General features: G+C 33.7%; 1 protein-coding gene across 4 annotated transcripts in view; it reads right to left on the bottom strand.

Annotated features, from left to right (window-relative positions):
• USP15 (ubiquitin specific peptidase 15) overlaps window positions 1-25,417 on the bottom strand; it is a 116,171-nt gene that overhangs the window by 47,810 nt on the left and 42,944 nt on the right. For 2 of the 4 annotated variants that reach the window (XM_003481646.5, XM_021091916.2), the window contains 3 exons: window positions 21,088-21,233; window positions 15,726-15,787; window positions 1,962-2,048 (listed from right to left, as the gene is read on the bottom strand). In XM_003481646.5, the coding sequence (XP_003481694.1) occupies window positions 1,962-2,048; window positions 15,726-15,787; window positions 21,088-21,233 (295 nt within the window). The remainder of the gene's footprint in view (window positions 1-1,961; window positions 2,049-15,725; window positions 15,788-21,087; window positions 21,234-25,417) is intronic. The other 2 variants (XM_003126341.7, XM_021091917.2) reach the window with 1 other exon arrangement.

Raw genomic sequence — 25,417 nt, 5'->3', positions numbered from 1 at the left:
CTAGAAAAGCTGGACTAATGTTCCAACCACTCAATACAGAATTCTTACAAGAACAGCTATCTTCACTTATTCCCAATAACACTGAGGTGAGAGGAAGTGGAGTTTTTTTTATGATTTTAATTTATGTATTTCTAGTTAGTAGTGAGTGTGAACATTTAAAATGTTTAATTCTTTAATTTTTATTGCCCAGCTGTATCATTTATCCACTTCTCCATCTTAAAAAATTTCTCACTAACTTTTATGAGCTTGGTATATTAAGAATATTTGCCCTTCATTTGTCATTTGTAGCAAGAATTTTTGTCCATTTATTTGCCTTTTAATTTTTATCTGCCTGACAAAAATTTAAAGTTTTAAAGAGAAATTCTTTTTTTGGGGGGGGGGGGGAGGCCTGTGGCATATGGAAGTCCCTGCCCCACAGCAGTGACCCAAGTTGCTGCAGTGACAATGCTGGATACCTAACCTGTTGTGCTACAAATGAACTCCCTAAAGAGAAATTCTTTTTTTTTTTTTTTTCCCTGAACTTTTTAGGGACGCACCCATGGCATAGTATATGGAGGTTCCCAGGCTAGAAGTCGAATCAGAGCTGTAGCCTCTGGCCTACACCAAAGCCTCAGCAATGCCAGATCCGAGCTGCAACTACTATAGAGACTCCCCCTTAAGAGAATTTCTTAATGGCAAACCAACTTTTTCAACAGCTTTTCCTGGATAATCTGCCCATTCTCCATTAGTCTACAATGTCTTCTGATCACATTAAATTCTTTTATTTATATATATAAGTATCTTTCTGTGTCTTTTCTATTTCAATGATCTGTAGGTATAGTCTTGAGTTAGTACCATGCTGTTTAAACTCTTATATCTTTTTAACAGGTTGTGATATTTAATAGGATTAATCATTTCTCATTGTTTTTCCTTTCCAAAATTATTTTGGCTATTATAATATATTTATAATGTAGATGTACGTTAAAACTAGAATCATTTTGTCAAGCCCCACCACCCCATATGAATTTTAAGGGAAAATTTATTAAATTGATAAATTCAATTAATAGCATTTCTAAAAAGATTATTTCGCAAATACTTTTAGTCTTTTTAAATTTACTCTTTGGAAAAATCAGATGTCATTTATGAACTGGACAAGTAGTGTAAATATTTAACTACATAAACACTATAAACCTAATACATAAACTGCCATGTATATATCCAAGAAGTAAAAAGATGGCAATCATTTCTGGATTAATGTTCTTCCCATAATTGACTGGACTAATTACAAATAATTCAAGTTTTCTTTTTATCTATTTTTATTAAACAGGCCAATTTTCAAGGTAATGCATTCATGTCAGATGTTACAGTGAATCCCAAGAAACTTTCAAACTTTTTTATTTTAACAGTATGGTACACATGTTAACACAATTTTTATAAATCCCAAGATTCTGAATATTATTCATGATAGTGCAAGGGAATTACTTCTCCAAACTCTTTAAAGTTTTTTTGATAAACATAAAATTTTTTGATAAAATTAAAAAAATTTTTGATAAACATAAAAATTTGATAAACATAAAAATTTGTGTATGCTGGGAATCACTGATATGCATTTAAAAAATATATTGTCTATATTATATGTTTAGTTCTAAAATGACATCTGAAGTTTATATTCTTCCTAAAAATTTGAATTATAACAGGTTTCTAATATACATTTTAAAAATTACTGTTTAAAATGTAAAATTCTGAAAGTGTTTTATTTCTCTTTTAGTAAATTATTATAGTATATATATATTAAATCAATTAAGTTTATATCTCGGCTTGCTTTCTTGTGAAACTGGTCCTAGATACTGACCAGTGATTTAAAAGAAAATAAATTTTAAAGCATTAAGACTTTTATCCTAAATTTTAGATACAAAAAATTTTTTTTGCAACCACAATAGGGCGATCAATTAAACAAAGAGTTTTTAAGATTCAGTGCTTACTTTCTGTTGTTGATGTTGTTATAATTATTTGATAGAGATGAAGGAGAGATCTTTGGTAAAGTTGAAAAATTGGATGCACCTGGGGACCTTTAAAAATATGAAAATGTCAAATTAGATAAAAATGCTGAATTTTGAAATTATGAAATAAAGAAAAGAACTAACAGATGACAATGTATGTAGTAAATGAATGCTGGAAAACAGATTTATGAGCAAAATCATCATTGGTTTTCAATTTCTGATGTATTTGTTCATATAAAAAATAATGGCCCAAGGGAATTATTTTCAAAAGAAATTTATCAAATTAAATATAAAATGATATTATTCTTATAAATTTACTAATGCAATATATCCAAGTTCAGGTAACCATTATTAATATTTTATAATCAATAATTTCCTTAAATCAATGGAATTAAAATATTTTTTTAAGGAAGCATGTAAAAGAAATCCACTTTGTTTCTTAGTAGTTATCATGACATTCTAATTAAACACACAACTGACAAAGATATTAAAGATTTACAAATTTTTTAAAGTGCCAAGGCAAGAGGGATAAAACAGCAAAGAGATTTCCAAACATAATCCCCAAGAAGTAAATTCTGGTCAAAGTTATCCCTGCAAAAACTGAACGGGGATATAAATCTGACTATATATATTACATACCTCACTAATTCAGAATCTTTTTGGAGAAGTCTCAATTACTAATGACTTTTAATCAACTAATCTGTCTTAAAGGTATGATTTATTATAAACAAATCCATTTTATAGGAATGATTACTTTAAACTACTTAATTTAATCTCTTGTAATTTTGTACACAATTTTAATTTACAAGGCAACATTCAGTCCATGGGCTATAAGAAGCAATATTTGTAGTTCAATATCCCATTCATCATAAATTCACCTCCCAAGGGCCAAAGTAACTAGTTTTTAAGTTATTTTTTCCACTCTACTCAGGTGCTATTGAACAGAGAAATGGTCAATGGGCAGGAAAGTATCATTTACAAAATCTGCTTTTAGGTAACTTGGATTTTGCTAAACTAAATGGTGGGTAATAAAATTTCTTACATGTAAAATTTTTATTTAACTTTTGAAGTTTTATATATTACCAAATTTTGGTAATTGTTTCCCCTGAATTTTAAAGGAGGTGTTTTTTTGGTTGCTGCTGTTGATACAAGCTATATATGGGTAGATTATGTTAAGTGGGTCTTCTATTTACATAGGTCACTTTCTGAGAACACCCTTACAAGATTTTAACTGTACTAAGTGCAAAACAGAACCATACAGCCAAGTTTTGATATAAAACACAGAAAACACATTTTAAAAGAATATATTTATATACATATTTATATTACCTATATAAATACATACATATTTTGTCTTTTTAGGGCCACACCCACAGCATATGGAGGTTCCCAGGCTAGGGGTCAAATTGGAGCCACAGCCACTGGCCTACACCATAGCAACGCCAGATCTGAGCTGCATCAATGACCTACTCTGCAGCTTGTGGCAATGGTGGGTGGATCCTTAACTCACTGAGCAAGGCCAGGGACTGAACCCGCATCCTCATGGATACTACTTGGGTTCTTAACATGATTAGCCACAATGGGAACTCCTAAAATAATACTTAAATACCCTAATATTTTAAGGTACTAACTTCTGGCATTTTTGGCCTTCATTTTAAGCATGCTAAATTAGGAAAACAATCTGGCATTTTTGGCCTTCATTTTAAGCATGCTAAATTAGGAAAACAATCTAAAAACACTGAGATTAAGTTATAATGAATTAAGGAAGTTGATTTTTGAAAATATGATCAATTTGACTACAGTTTAATTCAAATAACTACAATTTTTTTGGAACACAGAAACTGAAACATTCCCTTGAATTTTACTTACAGTAAAAATTATGAAAATAAAGATTACTTTATCCAACAAAGTGGCTGAGGCATATATGTGAAAAAATATACATAAATATCTTTTTCTGCCCATCTGTGGCCTATTTACTATTAATTAGCAGCTATACTCCAGGACAGCATTACAAGTTTTTATGAAATTCATTAAAACACTCAAACATGTATTAAATGATTATATTATGCCTTCCCTTTGTTAAGTACTAGGAATAGAAAGACAGAAATAGTCCCTGATTCAAATAGCTCATAATCTAATGGGGGAAATGAGACAAGCAAAATAATCATCAAACAGTGTTAAGTCCTAAAGCAAATTTTCAAATTATAACAAAATATAAAACTTTGAGGGTAGTAACATGAGGTGATTTTAAAATGATGTGCACAGTTGCAGGGGTAGGTGGGAATTGGAAAGTGAAAGTATTCCAGGTGGAAAGACTAGCACATGAAAATAATGTAGGACTACAGAAATCATGATGTATTTAGGGAACTACTTATAAACTGGCTGAAAGAGTAGGAAATATGTAGTGATAGGAATAGAGGTTAGTAAAGTAGGTATAAAAAAAAAGGGCCCTTTATGTTCTTTGAAGGAAATTTGGATTTTATCCAGTTGTGCTGCAGCATGTTGAAAGATTTTTAAAAATATCAACATAATCGGATTTATATTCTAAAAAGGTAACTCATAGAAGGGCAAGAGACCAAAGATGGAAAGATCATTTAGGAGGCTATAAAAACAACAAAGGTAAGAAAAAAGGCTGGGACTAAGAGTGGAGAGGACAAGGGCAATATATCTTGGAGGTTCAGGAAGTGGTTCTCAAAGTACAGTTCATGGACACTGGGCGGGGGTGAGGTGGGGCTACAAGATCTTTTCATGGCGCCTATCCATGAGGTCAAAACTGTTTCATAAAAACACCAATGTGTTATTTATGGGTTATCTAACCTCCTTCACTGGGTGGATATTTGCACTAACAGTATAAAAACAATGGTGGGTAAAACCACACAGTGCCAAGAGGGCCTTTTATGTAGATTACAACCTGAATGATGTCCCCCAAGAGCTGTGCAGTATACAACCTGCACAATTAAACAGGCAGCCCTGGAGAGGAAGAGAGCCAGCCAGAGGATTAATCAGAGTGGTGAAAGCAGTGTGGGAAAAACTGGTATCATGGATTCAAAATAAGAGAAATTCTTTTTTTTTTTTTTTTTTGGTCTTTTTTTTTTTTTTTGTCTTTTTTTGCCATTTGTTGGGCCTCTCCCGTGGCATATGGAGGTTCCCAGGCTAGGGGTCGAATCAGAGCTGTAGCCACCAGCCTAGGCCAGAGCCACAGCAACGTGGGATCCAAGCTGCATCTGCAACCTACACCACAGCTCACGGCAATGCCAAATCCTTAACCCACTGAGCAAGGCCAGGGACCGAACCCGCTACCTCATACTTCCTAGTCAGATTCGTTAACCACTGAGCCATGACGGGAACTCCCAAAATAAGAGAAATTCTTAAGGAGACAGTTATTAAACAGAAGTATCAAGAGAGGTCAAATAAACTGGTTTTTTAAAAAAGCTAAATAAAGACTTTGTTAAATCCTGAATGTGTGGTAAGGCATCCTAAGCACTGCCTTTTTAAAGAAGTTAGCTGTCAAACGAAGAAAAACTAAATGGTATTCAGAAGTTTACAGTTCTGTTTTCATTTTTAAAGATGGGAGAGATTTTTTGTATCTATAGGCTAGCAGGGAAAATGATACTGGAAAAGAAACAAAAACATGAACTAATGTTAATGAGTGTCTACTCTATGTGTGACAGTATGCCAGGCATTTATATATATATGCAGGAGAGAGGAGATAATCAAGGAAAAAGTGGTCTAGGAAGCACTGGGATAAATACCATTGGTAGAGAAATTGTCCTTAAATAGCATGGAGATCAGTAAGAGAAGGATGGATGTGGTTTAGAGGTAAATATGAAGTATGACAACACTTTAAAAATGATATTACAGACATTATTATTAATAGACCACTTATCTATTCTGATTCCAACCTCTGACCTAGATTACACATAGCCCAATCTAACATTTGTAGAGTTAATTTAGGGGTTGACTAGACAATCTGCCAGCTATAACTTGAACTTTTTAGCTCTCTTTGATATAATATGGAAATTACACAGTTTACTAGTAACTTTGAACTAGTTGGCTTCTAAGGAGATGAGTGAAAAACAATGCTTAGAATATTATACATAGACTAGATGCTAAGACTGCTATCTAGCATTAAGCTAATTTTGGCTAGTTTGGGCTAAGTGTAATATAAGGCAGTGATTCAAGTCTTAAAAGCCAGAACCAGATAAAACATCAGTTTAGCTGAATCATTTCATGAAGAGAAAAAAAATTAAACTTCATCTCTGAAAAATTAATGCATTTTAATCCCCCTAGTCCCAAAGTTTCAATTAAAAGCTTGCAATTCAGCTAAGCTGAACTTCTTCTTTGAAACAAAAAACACAGTTTATACTTAGTAAATTACCTAAATATTTAAACATACATGGAAATCTAACACCATACTGAGCAATCAAAAATACAGGGAAATTAAGTCTGATGCTTATATAATAAAACAAGTATTTAAAAACTTAGTTATTTTTAAACCTGACATAAAACCCAAATTTGTAAAATTTAGCATTATAAAACAAAAATTAGGAGTTCCTGTCATGGCTCAGTGGAAACGAATCCGACTAGGAACCATGAGGTTGCCAGTTCGATTCCTGGCCTTGCTCAGTGGTTTTAGGATCCGGTGTTGCCCTGATCTGTGGTGTAGTTTGCAGATGTGGCTCGGATCTGGTGTTGCTGTGGTGTAGGCTGGCAGCTACAGCTCCGATTAGACCCCTAGCCTGGGAATCTCCATATGCCACAGGTGCAGCCCTCAAAAAGGCAAAAAAAAAAAAATCTTATTATGAAAACCAGACCGATCTTCCTTTTCCCATTTCTAACAATCATCCTAAAGTAAGTTCCTAAGAGAAAAAGAGAAATTTAAATCTCTTGAAAATTAAACACTTTTATTGTTGTGCAATATAGATTAGTTCAGTTCGACAGGAATATGCTGTGTGTCTCCTGATATGTCAGGCATGGCATTAAATACGTAAAGATAAACAAAAGAGAATTTAAGAAAATTTATATATAGATTGCTTCTCATAACTTAATTTTTGTTCCTTATTTTGACTGCTATATGTGGTATCTGATAAAATATTCCACTTTAAAAAAAATAGAATTAGTTACTTTTCTTTAGCCATTATGAACCTCAGCACCAAAACTACAACTCATTTTTATTTTTGAGATCTTATTATAAAAGCTTCCAAACTTAATGCAAGTCCTCATATACTCAGTATCAGTTACTCAACTTCAAAAATTATTAACATTCCATCACTCTCGTTTTATCTACAATCCCCTCACCCTCCTTGTTCCTGCATGTTTTTGCTGGACTATTTTATAGCAAATCCTAAACATTTATAATTCCATCTGTAAACACAAGAGTATGCATCCCTAGCAGGTAAGAGATCTTTTTTGATACTACTCTCTGTCCCAATCTAATATTAAGTTCATGTTCAGATTTTTTTCTAGTCTCAAAAATTAGTTTGAGTTTCTGTCTTGGTTCAGTGGTTAACGAACCTGACTAGTATCCATGAGGACATGGGTTTGATCCCTGGCCTTGCTCAGTGGGTTAAGGATCTGGCACTGCCGTGAGCTGTGATGTAGGTCACAGACGTGGCTTGGATCCCGCATTGCTGTGGCTGTGGTGTAGCCTGGTGGCTACAGCTCTGACTCGACCCCTAGCCTAGGAACCTCCATATGCTATGGGTGCAGCCCTAAAAAGACAAAAAAGACCAAAGCCAAAAATGGTTTGATCCTGGTTTGAATCAGGATCCAAAATAAGTACATACATTTCCAGATCTACTTTAGTAACTTCAAAAGCCCTTACTACTCCTACCAACTAATTTCTCCTCTGGTTTCATCTCACTATGACTATGTTTATTTTTAATTTATCATGACTTCTGTATCTATTCATATAGTTAACCTTGACTTACATATATTACTGTAAATTGCTCAAATCCTTTTTGGAACAAAACAAGGGAAAAGGGAAAAAATAAATAGCCAATAAACACTTGTGAGTACCTGTGAATACCATGAGTATTCTTGCTATTTTACTTAACTGAACTGTATATTTAAGTTACATTCATGTATTCAAGAAATATACTATCTAAATGTCCTAACTTTAATTAAATTTGCACCTCAGGACTTAGTGAATCTAACACTAGCTAATAAGCCTGACTGTGACCATGCTCTCTTTGGTAAAACTTGGAGACATAGGAGTTCCCATAGTGGCTCAGTGGATTACGAACCTGACTAGTATCCATGTGGATGCAGGTTCAATCCTGGGCCTCGTTCAGTGGGTTAAGGATCCAGCATTGCCGTGAGCCGTGGTGAAGGTTGCAGATGCAGCCTGGATTCTGTCTTGCTGTGGCTATGGCATAGGCCAGCAGCTACAGCTCTGATTAGACCCCTAGCCTGTGAACTTCCATATGTCGCAGGTATAGCCCTAAAAAGAAAAAAAAACTTGGAGACATAGTACTATGTTGGTTATACATTTCGCACAAGAAAAGTACAGTGTTGACATTTATTTAATCGATGTGCATTTTTAGCATTTCAAAGGAAAATCTGTATACACATTCAAGATCTTAATGAATATTATATTGAGGAACCTCAAAGTACAGAGCTATGGGGAGTGTGTGCTTAACAAGCAGAAAACATCTAGAGTTTGGACCACTAAAACAAAATAACCAGGGAAAAAAAACAGTTTACCAGTAAAGAGCTGTACACAGGAACTTCATTCTATCATTATGCTACCTTTATCATTAGGGAACAAATACCCAGGAAAAGAACAAATTTAACAGAAAAGAAAAAAGTTAGAGTGGTTTAAGCTTTTCTGAGGTATCGTTAGAAAACATGTTTTGAGAGGTTTTAAGAAATTAAATACTTAAGATTAGATACTGTACTCTAGATTATAAATATAAGTTCAGAAAAAACTAAGCACTTATTACATATTTAAATAACAAGCAGATGTATATATAGTTTCTTTTTCTCTCTAAGAATCCTGCCTTACCAACCAAGTACACCTTAGTATCTTTTTTCTTTCCATACATTTCAATGATGAGTGATCATTAAACAGCTCGTCCATTTTCTGACTAGGTATTCAACCCTTCCTTTCTATAATCTATTTCTCTTCCTCATCATGCTATCTCCATTTATCAAATACACTGAATCTCTTCTGTTCTCTCCCCAAGCTCTGCCTCATTTTAGCAATGGTTATCATTCCCTTTCTTCTGAAGCTCTTTTTTACCTTGGCCTCTATGATAAAATGGGATTCAAGTTTTCCTGAACCTTTAGGATTATTCTTCTACTTGATCTTTTTGTTTTATATCATTACTTAGGGACACCCTTTAAGATTTAGTATATGGTTCTTTACATTTTTAATTAGATAATTCACATATGCCTAACATTTATCACTTTAGGAATATAACTCCATATCTGCAGTTCTCATTACTCTCCAAGTTTTGGTTGCCTATCTAACTGCATCCTAGGCAGTTTTATTTGGCCATTTCATTACCTCAAACTTCAGTCTCAGGAAGTCATTCTATGTCTTTTTCTTAATAAGAACAATATAAAATGAGATAAAGCACGAAAGAAAATTTATAAAGATTCAAACTGTCTTTAAAAATGACAACAAATTGCAGATTTTGGAATATTACCCTATTTATGGATCACAGGTTGCATTTCAAATTGAAGACATGTTATTAATTTTAAATATATGAATATGAATGAATGACAAGGAATGAAAAGCTGGCTCTTGAGACGTTCTTTCAACTCTGACAATCCAAAAATCACTCAATTCCCCATTTCCAGTATATGAAGAAGGTTAAAATTGGTAACAAATTTGTATACTTTCATAGGACTTTAAGAATACTTTTTGTGAACTATAATAATCATACCAAGGTAAAACTGTCATAACCAAATCTACTAATGTTTCAAAAAGCAGAGATTATCCTGCTTATAATAAATACTTTAAAAGTTTCTGTACAGTTTATTATTAAAATGAAAACAGTATTTTATCTGACAGGCATTTCCCAATAAATATTTTAATAATTTTTAACCTAAAAGGTCTATCTATCATTTCTGAATCTATTTATACAGCTTACCTTGCAATTACTAGGCAAACTGGGCTTAATAATGCTTTCAAAAACTTTAAAGAAGTATATGCTGTTTTTCTCATGTATTTAAACAGGTACAATCAAAATGGAGGTGTAAAAAACAAAAACAGAATAATGCAAAGTCACCTAGATGTTTATTATTTTTCCTAACTAAAAAAGTAGTATGCAACAGTTTTATTTATAAAGTGCTTCCTCTCTTCAAGCAGAGCACTCAAGGACAGAGTGCTGTCAAAATATTAATATGCCACGAGATTAAGTTTATACTTAGTGTTTCAGTCACCAATTTGGAATTCTGTTAATCAGAACACAGATGGCAGAGGGTACAAAGTATGATTTAAGAACTACTGGTTTAGTTTTCCACTTAATATTTTTTTAGCCTCTCATGCCTTATCTGATTGATTTTGGATTTTTCCTCTGAATGTTTTTTAGCCCATGAAAGCTACCTCTTCACAATCATCAATGACCCTTAATTTTTTTTTTTGCCAGATTCTTAATCACATGGCCCTTGTCAATGTTTTTTAGCAATTAATGAAAAATGTCTGAATTAAATCAACTTCTCATGCTATCCGCACAAGAATTTTTACTTAAGGAAAGCAGCAAAATTTGTTTATTGCTATGTTAGCAATCACAAAGGCATTCTTTGAAATAATTACACCTAAATGAAACCATACAGAAAAAATTAATAGTACTATTTAGCCAATAAAATTATACTGCTTTTAACTGAGGAATAGGGTATTAATATTAAACAAATTTTCTGGAAAGTAAGGGATAATCTATTGATTAGGTTTCTCCTCTCTTAAGGAACCTCTAGGCTTCTATAACTAGTCTATTTTAAAAGTTTTTTAGAAATATAAGCTGTTACTAGCCACACCTCTCAAGTGAATAATTACACTCTCCACCCAATACCAACATCTTTGGAAAACAGTCAAATTTAACAGAAAAGAAAAAAGTTAGAGTGGTTTAAGCTTTTCTGAGGTATCGTTAGAAAACATGTTTTGAGAGGTTTTAAGAAATTAAATACTTAAGATTAGATACTGTACTCTAGATTATAAATATAAGTTCAGAAAAAACTAAGCACTTGAGTATTTAAAAAATACAGCATGAATATAAAGATGAAAAATTCAAGCTATATATTGATATCTAGCAGAAAAATTCAGACAGAAAACTTCTGAATATTTTTAAGGTAAGTTCTTAGATTTCTAATAGATTTTGTGTTGTCTTATAAATAGGTCTAAATGTTTTAACAAAATTGTATTTTACTCTTAACATTTTAAAATATGTTTACCATTTCTTCAGATGAGGTTCTATGGTCTCCATACTAGAAATGGGCATAGTATGATTTTAGGGCCTTCAGAACAATAAAGGTATTTGTTTTCATTGATAAAGAGAAGTCAGACACTTAGATTCTAACACGTTTTCTTTTAGTGAACATATAACTACTGTAGCATTATTCTTCCATTTTCTTATTCATAAGCAGCACCAAAAAAAAACACCAAAAAACAAAAAAACAAAAACGAAAAAACCCCAGCAGATTCCTGAGCCCCTCATAAAGATCTATATTCTGATGGTCTCAGGGGAGGACTCTGGAAGCTGCTGCCTATATTGGTTCACATAATACATAGTAAGAAACATTACCTACAGAATTTCTCAAAGTGTGATACTCAGACCAACAACATTAAAAACACCCGTGAGCTTATCGGAAATTTAAATTCACCAGCCTTACCCCGATCTACTGAATCAGAAATTCTGGGGATGGGACTTAGGAAACAGTGTTTCAACAAACTCAACAGGTGATTCTTCCTTCATTTTATAGCTTTTAATGATTTTTCTTTGGCTTTTGATGCTCTGTGTAGGAAACGGGTATGTGTTAAGTAGTATGAGCACTGGACAGCTCCAAGGTTAGTGCTGTTTATTAGAACTAGCATCTTCATAACATGCTGAAGATCAAGGGTTGCCTTCTGACAAATATGACAATTGTAAGCATATAGAACAGACAGTCCTGTATCTTAGTATCTTTAAGTTTCTTTCTGAGGATCTTAAAATTACATGCACTCTGCTGGAGATGAATTTGTCTAAGTTACATGTGCATATAATGTGACTTCAATGAATACACAGAATGCCACTTTAAAAAAAAAAAAAGCTGGCATTTATCCAGAAAAAAGAACCTGCATCCTTACTTCAATTTTATACATATAAATAAAAGCAAATGATAACTCTTCAAACTTTTTTCTTCTTAATTTGCATCTTCCTCCACTGTAGGTGCTTTCTTAATGCTCCTAAATATTATATTTTTGTGTAGTATGTTCTAAGTTTACCTAAATAATATTGAGTTAAATCTCATTTTCTTATTTTTCTCTCAACTATATGTGTTAAAGCTTATCTCATTTTAAAGATCTCACCACTATTATTTCTACCTACCGCACTGACAGACTGAAACTAAGTGGAGTACAAATAAAATGTAATTAATATACTTGGGCATATTCCCATAAAAACTTAAGCAGAGAACCACTCACTAAAGGTGCATTTTAGTTTTGAAGAAAATCAAGAGGCAGGTCGTTCTCTCTTTTATTAGCTAGGCTAGCAATTACTAAATTATTTAGTTTATTTAAGAATCATTATTTTAAGGATTTCAAAACATAAATTCACAATCTCTTATCAGAAAATCTGTCCCCCCAACCCTTCCTGAAACTGCCTCTTTCAGGAAAAAGCAATTCATTCATTTCTTACTACCATAATTGGCCCTCTTCATCTTTTTAAAACAAACTTTTAAAAAAAGAAAAAAAAGTCACTCTTGATATATTTTTTTTAAGTTAGAGTTGGAACACTGCTTGGACCAGGATTGATACTGCAGGAAAAAGAGCCCCTGCCCCTCATCAGGCAATCCCTCAGCCTCTCTGCTCCTCCTCTCTCGCTCCTCCTTCCACCCCAGCTCTCCTCCCCTGCGGTCCCTCCGCAAGCCTCATTTCCAGGACTGGTCTACTGTGCTTCATCTACTCAAGAGGATATTGAAACTAAAAACAAACTAGAACAAAACAAACAAAAAACTGTATGACAGTTTTTACTTTTTATCGCTCATTTTTAACTTGACAAATAAATAACAAAACCTCCCCATGTCTGCTGGGCGTTGTCTCTCTCTCCCCATAGAGTTTTGAAGCAGATATTTGATCTTCATAAATGTTTTAAAAGCCTGGTAATGACTGGAAATTACAATCTTTGTGTTGTTTTGTTTTTTTTTTTTTCTTCCTTTTTTTTTTAAATAAAGAAAACAGAATTGTAAAATAAAATAGTTTTCTACAGGCCCATTGTGCTTTCCTAACTCTGCCCGCCACCTCTTTTTTTGGTTAAATAAAGTGCTCTTTGTCTAAAAAAACCCAACAACAACAAACAAAATAAGAGAGAAAGTCTGAAATTCCAAAAGGTCTAAAAAAAAAACTTTAAAAATTTAAAAAAAATTTTCACAATTCACTTGAGGGCAATCTAACCTGAACTGATACACGGCTATTGATATTCTTTCTCATTTATCCCACTCAGTGTGAATACTTGCTGAATATTAATGTACTTAATTATGAGCGTCCCCTTGGACTGTATGGAAAAAGTAAACTCTAGGTGGCACATGTGCCATACTACTTCTTAAAGGTTTACAAAGTCTAAATTTTCAAATACAACTACTTCTAAGTGTTTTTGATAATGGAGTGTGGCTCTCATAATCCTAAAACTCTTAAAAATATTTCCTCCCATTTGGTATACTGCCTTCCAGTGTTACCTTTACTATACAGAAACTTTTTAGTTTGATGCAGTCCCTTTTGTCTATTACTACTTTTGGTGTCATATTTGAGAAATCACTGCCTAAACCAATGTCATGAAGCTTCCCCTTAAGATTTCTTCTAGATTTATAGAGTCAGGTCTTATTTTTAAATCTTTAAACCACCTATCTGATAAGGGGCTAATATCCAAAATATGTAGGAAACTCCTACAATTCAACAGCAAAACCTCCAAATAACCAGATTAAAACATGGGCCTACAACTTATCTGAATAGACATTTCTACAAAAAAAGCATACAAACAGGTAAGAGGTCTATGAAAAAGATGCTCAGTAACAGTAATGTTTGGGGAAATGCAAATCAAACCACAATAAGATACCACCCCACACTTGTTAGGATGGTTATTATAAAAAGAACAAAAGATAACAAATGCTAGCAAGGGTGTGGAGAAACTGGAAACCTTGTACATTATTGGTGGAAATGTAAATGGAGCAGCCACCACGAAAAGAAGTACGAAAATTCCTCAAAAAATTAAAACAGAGTTACCACATGATCTAGAAATCTTACTTCTGGGTATATAATTAAAAAAAAAAATAGTATCTTGAAGACACATCTGCACTCCTAAGGTGAACTTTACAGTAAAATTTACAATATCCACAATAATGGAAACAACTTAAATGTCTATTGATGGATAACTGGATAAAGAAAATATGGTATATACGCACAATGAAATATTATTCAGCCTTAAAAAAGGAAGGAAATTGTGCCATATGTGATAACATGGATGAAACTGAGGGATATTATGCTTTGTAAAGTAAGCCAATCACAGAAGGACAAATACTCTATGATTCCATTTATTGGAGGTTATGTAAGCTAGTCAAGCTCAGAGAATTCAGAGTAGAATAGTGGTTCCCAGAGGCTGGGGGAAGAGAGAAATGCGGAGTTACTATTCAACAAGAATAATGTTTCAGTTATACAAAATAAATAAATTTTAGAGACGTGCTCTACAATAACATGGCTATAGTTAACAAGACTGTAAGTGCACATATGTAAAATTGTTAAGAGGGTAGATAAGTGTTCTTCCTACAGTTGAACAAAACAATGTTTAAAAGATTTCCATTTCTTTATTCTTCATTACTACTTCAAAAGTTAACTCATAAACTCCTCTATCTCTATTTGTGCTTTCATATTCCAAATATTTAATTAAATAAATAAAAGTTTTGCTTTCACATCAGACTCATTTTGATAAAGAGCTTTAAGAGACACTTTACAAGTATCACAAAAAAGTTTGAAAAATATTAAGTAAAATGTTTAATAGTAATTTGATTGTATTAGATAATGCACAACCACATTTATAAAGTATTTATACTGTACCTTATTCTAAAAGAGCTTAGAATTGAAAGCCTTTTAAATAAATAGCATATTAATTTAAGGGCAACTTTAAATAACTTCTATACTGAGAATATTAAAATATAAAGAAGGTGGAGTTCCCATCATGGCTCAGTTAACGAACCTGCCTAGCATCCATGAGAATGCAGGTTCAATCCCTGGCCTCACTCAGTGGGTTAAGGATCCGGCGTTGCCATGAGCTGTGGTGCAGGTCGCAGACGCAGCTCAGATCCAGCGTTGCTGTGGCTGTGGCGTAGGCCGGTGGCTACAGCTCCAATTTGACCCCTAGCCTGGGAACCTCCGTATGCCACAGGCGTCACCCTAAAAAGACAAAACATATATGTATATATAACATATATGTTATATATGTAAACAAGTTATATATTTGCAATATACAATTAGGTTCTTCTATCATTCTTGATTTTAGTATCTGAAAACAAAGCTTCAAAATCATGCATTAGGCCATAAAAACTGGGAGCACTTACTTAGGTGTAGAAGGACCCCTTGGCCATGTTCCATCTTCATTTTTCTGTTCTATCACTAACACCTGCAAATATGACACAATAAGAGTTTTTTTTTTTCTCAACCCTGAGGTTAAAATAGCTTCAGAAGATTAGTTATATATGCTAAGAAAGCAAAGTAACTCTGTGATTACTTAAAGGACACAGAAGACAACATGAAGAGGTATTTGCATTTTGATTACAAAGATGGGCAAGAGAGACAAAAAGACCTTAAATAAAACAAGTCAGCAATGGCAGTCAGAAGGAAAGACAGTAATGAACTATGAGGAAAATCACAGGTTCTATGACTTCAAGCATAAAAAAGATTAAAACAAGTAAATGGACTATAAACTCAAGTTTAGGGATTATGCTATTTCTTTTATATTTTTAGCTTGTAAAAATACTCTGCAAAAAAACAGATGCTGAATAAATGGTTAGAGTTGTTGTTAAACATACTGATGTATGATTTCAGCTATTATTATGCAAATACTGAGGAACAGTGACAAAGGTAATCCAAATTATAGATTTTACATAGTCTATTGGGGCTTTGAAAAGCTATTTACATTATCAAGGTGAAAATTATAAAATCTTTTAATATATAAATGTTAAAGACACCTGTGTGAGAACCAGAATGAAGTTCTCCACTGAAGCACAGTAAGCATAAACAAAAGATGCCCCTAATAAATGAAAAGTAAAGGCTAAGGTGAACTATATTTTATTTTATTTTTATTTTTAGGGCTGCACTTGTGGCATACAGAAATTTCCAGGCTAGAGGTCTAATCAGAGATACAGCTGCCAGCTTACGCCACAGCCACAGCCATGCCAGATTCAAGCTGCATCTGCAACCTACACCATAGCTCTTAACCTACACCATAGCTCTTAACACACTGAACGAAGCCAGGGATCAAACTGCATCCTCATAGATACTAGTCGGGTTTGTTACTGCTGAGCCACAATGGGAACTCCATACTTTATTTATTTTAAAACATCCCAGGATCTTTTTTCATATCTTTCAGTCTAAAAAAGAGGGCTTTCTTCTAGTTTTTACTAGGGGTGAGTCTGCGCAAAGAAAACTAACCAAAATAATTAATTTTCAAAAGATATATGTGATAATCTCAACGAGTTAGTATCTAAGTTTCCACAGGAAAACTATAATACAGAAAATATGCCTTGAAGTCAAGGCATTACAAATTTGAATATATTCTATATTTGAATATACTCAGTTTCATTAATTCTTTTTTCTTAGTTGCAATTTTGTAATATACTTTACATAATCTCAGTAATATACTTTTGTGGACTGTTATGTTTCAGGCAATTTATAAGTTGGCATCTGGATCTTAACCATGTAAAATATAAGACAGTTTCAAAACACATATAACAATGAAACACTGATTTAAATAACTGATGGAATTGTGCTGTTGAAAAAGTGTGCTAATACTAAAGTTGTATTTTTAACAAAATTAATATTTCCTACATTCAAAAAACATACATGAAGTATATATAACATATAAAGAATAAGTGCACTGTACACCTGGCATCCTTATCCCTCTCTGATCATATTCCTCTCCCTACCTAACATAGATAATTAACCATTATGCTCAATTTTCTTATATCATTCTTTTTGCTCTTTTTATGGCCACATCTGGGGCATATGGAAGTTCCTGGGCTAGAGATTGAATTGCAGCTGCATCTGCGACCTATGTCATGGCTTGTGGCAACCCTGGATCCTTAATCCCCTGAGTGAGGCCAGGGATCAAACCCGCATCCTCAAAGATGCTATGTGTCAGGTTCTTAGCCTGCTGAGCCACAATAGTAACTCCTGATACCATTCTGATATAGTCACACATCTATATTTTTTTTTACAGATTTATAACATTAAATTTATACTACAACTATACAATCATCTCTACAAAGAAACTTTATATACATTATATACACACATACACGCACATACATATATATGAACTACTTCTCTAGGAAGACTTAAAAGAGAAGATTTTAGCTACAGAAAACCTCAAAGTTATGCATTTAGTAACAGTGTCTGGGTTTGTTTTTTTAAAGAAAGGTTCTAGGCTGAAATCAGTGACTTTAAAGTTTAACTATAGGAGGTCCCACTGTGGCTCAGCAACAATGAATCCAACTAGGATCCATGAAGATGCCGGCTCGAACCCTGCCCCCACTCAGCTCACCAATGTTGCCGTGAGCTGTGGTGTAGGTGTGAGCTGTGTGTGGTATAGGTCGTAGATGCAGCTCAGATCTGGCATTGCTGTGGCTGTGGCACAGGCTGGCAGCTGCAGCTCCAATTTGAACCCTAGCCTGGGAACTTCTATATGTTACAGGTGCGACCCCCACCCCCCACCCCAAAAAAAGGAAAAAAAGAAAGTGTAACTATAACACTTTAATTCCTAGTTGTATTTGTACTTAAAATTCCCTTTGTTTTTACAGTCACAGATATTAATGTTGAGTGCTACCAGAAATGTTAAAATTTATTCCTTTCTTTGTATATATTATTTTCTGATAAAATCTTGCTCATGATTAAGACTTTAATTCAACACACACAGGAAGAGAGCTAAAGACCACCCATTTGGGGAGGCAAATTCTTCAATAATGTATCTTTATCTCACTTTCTGAAGAGGGTATTTTCAATCTCAGTTAAAATAAAAATTCTGGGAGTTACTGTCGTGGCTCAGTGGAAACCAATCCAACGAGTATCTATGAGGATGTGGGTTCGATCCCTGGCCTTGCTCAGTGGATCAGGGATCCAGCATTGACGTGAGCTGTGGTGTAGGTTGCAGACGTGGCTCAGATTCCATGCTGCTGTGGCATAAGCCAGAAGCCGTAGCTCCAATTTGACCCCTAGCCTGGGAGCTTCCATATGCCTCAAATGCAGCCTTAAAAAAGCAAAAAAAAAAAAAAAAAAAAAAAAACAAACAACAACAAAAAAAATTTTAAGTCCAAGATAGTTTAGTTCATTTATCATCAGTCAGAACTGGTATAAAATCTGGAAAATTTAATGAATATTTTTTGAACCATTCCTATTCCAAAATATCAAATGCCTCTAAAGATACTTAATAATGTTATGTGCATCCTGATTAATGCATTCATATCAAAAATATCAAATTACTTATATTCTCTAAGCCTTGGTTGTCTAGTGTATGTGACAGGTAGATTAAGAGCCGTTACATAGACTCGATTCCTGGCAAGATTTAAAGAGGTAATCCTGAATATTTTGAATTGTACTCCTGATAGATGATAACCAAGCAAAGAAGTGTATGTCTATCAGAAGACAGAAAGAAAAGGTTGGGAGTTCCCGTCGTGCCGCAGTGGTTAATGAATCTGACTAGGAACCATGAGGTTGTGGGTTTTATCCCTGGCCTTGCTCAGTGGGTTAAGGATCTGGTGTTGCCATGAGCTGTGGTGTAGGTTGCAGATGTGGCTCAGATCTTGCATTGCTGTGGCTCTGGCATAGGCTGGAGGCTACAGCTCTGATTAGACCCCTAGCCTGGGAACCTCTACATGCCGCGTGAGCAGCCCAAGAAATGGCAAGAAGACAAAAAAAAAAAAAAAAAGAGAGAGAGAGAGACGGTTGGCTGGCTAGGGAGGGGAGTATTGACTAACCAGAATGGATAATTCATTTTAACTGTAATACATAATAGATTTTATAAGATTTCACTTAGGACTAGAACTACAAAAAAAGTCTGAAAATCACTGTTTTATAGCCTAGTATGATACTTGATATATAGTAGGCATTTGCTAAAAATTAATTTCCCTCTGAATTTTTAAATAGTTTGTATTACATGTCAATAGCAGTTCTAAATAAAACAGAACAAAAACTTCCATATATTGGAGAAGCAGCCTGTGTATTAGGTACTAAAATAAAAATAAACAAGACACAAAGTCCAACCAAAACAAGGACCCTCATAGTCTAGTTGGGGAGCTTAATGTATAAATAACTGAAGTATAATAAATAATACAAAAGACATATATATGTAAATAATTATGGAAGTTAAGAAAGAAATTTTTTCTCGAAAGTAAAAAAAAGAAATCCTGTATTTCAACTAGATATTGAGATAAACAGATTAAGAAAGGCTAAAGAAATATGATGTGACATTTGAGTTGGAATTTGAAGGATGAATAATTTGATCTGGTTAGATTACATGATAGGATGGGATGCTTAATTTAAATTTAAATATCAGGATGTTTAAAAGGACTTTTTTCTGGATGAACACAGGGACTGGGGAGAAGGGTACAACAGGCAGATGTAACAACATATATGAAAGCACAGGCGTATGGAACAGCACAGCAGGCTTAGGGGACTCTAAATTATTCAGTTTGGTACTGTTAGAGTGTAAATCACAAAGCAGGGATAATCTAAAGATGCTGGAAGCCTAGGCAAAAGGATAAATTGTCACTTGCATACTGTGTTAAGGTTGCTGGACTTGACTTTACAATTGTTACGGAGCCAAAAAAGGTTTATGAAAAGGAAATAATAAGGTTTATATTTTAGAAAGAGTATTCTAACAGAAATATGGAAGATTGAGAGTGGACATGAAAAACAAGCAGAGGAATTTATTCACAGGTTAAAGAAAGATAAGGACTGGGAATGGAACAGAGACATTAATTAAAGAGATATTTAAAAGCTAAAAAGTAGGACTTGCTGATTGTGTCTAAACATCTTCATTTCTCAACACATTCATTTCTTTGGATTTTATTATGAAGACAGACCAAAGTGGGGGCTGATAACTTCTAGAAGGGGTTGGCAAACTACAGCTCACTTAGCTCATTGACCACTTCTGTAAATAAAGTTTGTTGGAACAGAGCCATATCCATTTTGTTTAAATATTGTTTATGGCTACTTCCTTGCTACGACAATGGCTAAGTTGTAGTAGACAGAGACCATGTGGACCAATAGGCCAAAATATTTATTATTTAATCCTTTACAAAAAGTTTGCTGACCCCTTTTTATACTATTTTTTTCCGATGGAAAATAATTTTCTTTTAAAAAGTAGGTTATTCTCAAGCTTAAGGAGAGAAGAAGTTATAAATAGTGACAAGCAGGGACAAAGAGATGAGGTAGAAAGAGGAAACCAAGGGAATTCCCTGGTGGCTCAGTGGGTTAAGGATTCAGCATTGTCACTGCTGTGGCTCTGGTTACTGCTGTGGTGTGGGTTCGATATTGGCCTGGGAACTTGCATGTGATGGGGGCATGGCTAAAAAAAATAAAATAAAAAAGAGGAAACCTAAGACAGTAGAACCCTTATAGACTGTCAGGATAGCCATAAAGTTTGTGACTCCAAAAAGCTTCATGTATAGTATGCTTAAAATAAACAGTACTGCTAAACAATACCTGTCCTTGGTATAAACCAGCATCCTGAATGGTGCTGTCTGGTTTATTCAGTGGTTCAAATGTATTACTCATGTATTTGTTCCACAATCTGGTCTCCTTTTCATCTGGAATATTGAAGATTTTTCTTATTTCCTTTTCAATTGTATCTAGATTTAAGGAGGAAAGATATATAAATATAATAAATATTTTAAAATTTACCACACAGAGCTAACTGCTCATTAGCATAAGAATTCTAAATTTAAAATACTGATATAATAACAAGAATTGATGAACAATTACAGAGGAAAAATATAAAAAACAATAAAGTTTTTAAGACCAGGTATACCTTTTAGGAACAAAACAATAATTATAACTCTGACAGATGATTACTTGGGGAAATTAAGATCTCAAATGGTAAGAGTTCAATCATATAACACTAAAATATAATTTACGGTGTACAGGATGAACTTTAACTTTTTACACATTATACAATCAATTTTGTCATGATACGTTGCCGTTAGGAATTAAAGTATGACTCAAGAGATGCCACAGATGGAAAAAATTTTCAATTATAATATAACCAATTTAAGTATAATTTATATTAAGTTGAATACAATTTACAATTTGAAGAGCTCACTAAAACTAAATAGAATATAGGGACATAAAGAAAAGTGCCTTCCTTGAAGAGTTGTCTGTATTGGACAAAATTTCTTGTTTCCAAGTAAAATCCACGTATTTTCCTTATTTCTGAACCAATTATCTTTGGGTTTTTTTTTTTTAAACTTGAACAGCTCAATCTGCTATGACATAAAACAGAGTATCTACATGTTTGTGAGTAATTAAGTAATTAAGTGTCAGTACCATACTGAGATGAATCTTTGAAATACTTAAACATCAAGAAAGAGGTATTAGAAAATACTACTATATTTGTCAAATTCTGGTCAATAACTTAGAAAACTTACTCGAGAAAACTATAGTTAAAATATTTCATAACATATGAAGAAATATAAAGTACTTTAAATTTTAGACTCCTTGGTTGGTTTTGGACAAAACATTATTTTAAAAAACCTAAACCTGATAATATCTTCTCTTAAAAAATAGAAAAACTTACACCTATCCTACATAAATAAACTTAATCCAATAACACTGTTTATATTCTACTTAGCATCTTATATTTTTAAATAGTCTTACAGTCAATGAGTTTGCTAAGGGCATTAAATAAGCGGTAAATATTACAGTATATCTCAAAACTTAAAGCAAATTAGTCATAATATTAAAATAGCTATATTAGATAAATATGCTGACAGTACTGCTTCCTGTTTTACTGGGGTTGATTTTTTAATTGAAGTGTAAATGTGTACAGAAAACTGCGCACAGAAAAATGCGCAAGTCATCAGTATACAATGATAAATTTCCAAAGTGGATGCACCCGTGTAAGCAGTACTCAGTGCAAGAAACAGAAAAATGGAGTTCCTGTCGTGGCGCAGTGGAAACAAATCTGACTAGGAACCATGAGATTTCAAGTTTGATCCCTGGCCTTGCTCAGTGGGTTGAGGATCCGACATTGCCGTGAGTTGTGGTGTAGGTTGCAGACGCGGCTTGGATCCCGCGTTGCTGTGGCTGTGGCTGTGGCGTAGGCTGGTGGCTATAGCTCTGATTGGACCCCTAGCCTGGGAGCCTCCATATGCTGCAGGAATGGCCCTCAAAAGGCAAAAAGACAAAAAAAAAAAAAAAAAAAAAAAAAAAAACCACACAAAAAAAACAAAAACCAGGAAATTACTTAGGAAGGAGGATGGAGGAAGAAGCCAAGGAAGGGAGGTCATTTTAGTCTTTCTATAAAAATAAATACTTCTCTCCTGATTAAAGAAATAAATCTTGCTTATCGCAAAAATTCAGAAAATACAAATACAAATATAATGCCCACCTAGAGATAACCACCAGTAACATTTTGATATTTCTTCTTTTAGGCATTTTTTTCTATTAATACCTACATATTTATATACATAATATATACAAACACATATGGAAATATTCCTTTCATTGAGTTTTGAAAAGGGTGATGCAAAGAGTCTGAGATGGGAATGTATTTGGCATGTTTGAGTACAACATGGTACACCAACGTGGCTGAAGTGGAATTAGCAAGGTGGAAATAAGACCATAAACACACTCATTAAGGATCATATAGAATTTAGCGAGTTACGAAAGTATTTTATTTTATCTGAGTAAGAAGGGAAGTCATTGAAAAATATTAAACAGAGAAGTAGCATGACTCAACTGACATTTTAAACATTTACTTTCACTGTTAGTGAAGAACAAACTGCAGGATGTCAAGGGTGGGAGACTAGGCTACTGCAGAAACCCGAACCAAGGTAGTAACGGTGGAAGAAGCGATGTTAAATGGTCAGACTGAGAACAGATTCTGAAGGAACTGCTTACAAGCTTATACTATAAGCAGGGTGAGATATACAAGAGAATCAGCATGATACTAAGGGTTTTGGTTTGAGCAAATAGAAGAATGCAAGTAAAGATTACTCAGGGAAAAAAAAATGACAGAGCAGTAGGTTTTAGGGGGAAGGCAGTTAGATTCTTAACAGACATGTGAAAATATGGAATGGTGGAAACTGGAATTAAGGAAGAGTTTAAGTGGGAAATGTAAGATATGAATACATCCAGAAAAGGCTCAAGACTAATAGAAATCACCAAGGAAAGAAAGGAGATTCAAGGACTAAGCCTACGATAACTGATATTTTGAGGTCAGAAATATGAAGAGGATCTTATAAAGAACTTTAAGCTGATATAGTCAGTGAGAACTTGTGCCCTGGCAGCTATGTGAAAATACTTCTAGATGGAAAAGTAAGTATGGCAAGTTAAGAAATAGAGGGCTCTGACCATTGGATTTATCAACATAGAAGTAATTAAGAGACCAACATGGAAGCAGAGCCAAGGGAGCTGTAGGTGTAGTGGGCTCAAGGGAGAACAGGAGCAGAGGAAGTGGTAGCCAGAAAGCAGTTAGCTTAAATTGAGATTTGGCAAGTACAGTTACAGATAATAACAGTCTAGGTTATATATACAGGAACTGGGGATTGATTTAGGGTACAAATCAAGATCACTGGAGTGAGAATGTCAAAGTACTGAGAACACGTGTATATTTTCTATATATTAATCTGCCTCTATATAGGCAGTTAATGAAAAGCATACAGAGGTTAAAAAAAATTAACACTGATAATAAAGTTATTGTGACAAACATTTCTAGTAGGAATATTTACTAAGTTAAGCAATTCTATTAATAAATTTTATAAACATAAAGCAGTTTTCAAATTTTCTAAAAATTATTTTTTCAGTGATACCTTAAAAAAAAAATTTTATCTTTCATACTGGAACATGTTCAGTTCCCAAACATATCAATTTAGGAAGAAAAATATCAAAAGACAAAGTACTTTGGAGTTCCCTTCGTGACTCAGTGGTTAACGAATCCAACTAGGAACTATGAGGTTGTAGGTTCAATCTCTGGCCTTGCTCAATGGGTTACAGATCTGGCATCACCATGAGCTGTGATGTAGGTTGCAGACATGGCTCAGATCTGGCGTTGCTGTGGCTATGGTGTAGGCCAGCGGCTACAGCTCCGATTAGACCCCTAGCCTGGGAACCTCCATATGCTATGGATGCAGCCCTGAAAAGCCAAAAAAAAAAAAAAAAAAAAAAAAAAAGCAAAGTGTTTTGTTTGCTCTGAACATGGTAAATTATTTATATGCTACCTATGGATATTATCACCTTTATTATAAATCAATGCATTACTAGGCGAAAATGGAACATTTCATTAATTTGGTAAAAACAAAAAAATAGGTACTTATATTTCTTAATTCTGTTTATATAATTTGTATAGCTATATGACATGTACATAGCTATTTTGATCATTTTTAATGAAGATTTTTAAAAAACACAGGGAAAATATACATCTCATATTTCCTTTATCAAATTCTTTATTGTTTCAAAACTCATTTCCTATAGAAAAACAAAATCAACCTGATTAGCACTTGCACAGATTGTATAAGGCAGCAATTAAAAAATGAGACTCTAGTACAAGAGCCCTGGTTAAGGAGTTAAAATACTAGCTCTATCACTTGGTATCAGGTGAACCTGGGTAGGTTACTTAATCCAAGTCTAGGCTTCATCACCTTTAAGATGAGGGTACAGTAATTTTGAGGTTTAAGTAAGAAATTTCCTGTAAAGTGCCTAAAACATAGTAAATATTCAACAAATGCTAACTACAGTTGTTAGCTATAACCATGAAGTCTTTAAATGATAACCATGAAGTTTCTAAAACTCCTAACTAGAAATTTTAATTTTTGCA

Source organism: Sus scrofa, chromosome 5 (genome assembly GCF_054392235.1).
Source record: "Sus scrofa isolate SSC_HxYL_T2T_F1_AM1 chromosome 5, Sscrofa_HxYL_maternal_Yorkshire_Landrace_v2.0, whole genome shotgun sequence".
Taxonomy (NCBI): domain Eukaryota; kingdom Metazoa; phylum Chordata; class Mammalia; order Artiodactyla; family Suidae; genus Sus; species Sus scrofa.
Note: the sequence above shows the minus strand (reverse complement) of the source record. Positions and strands in the feature narration are given on the sequence as shown.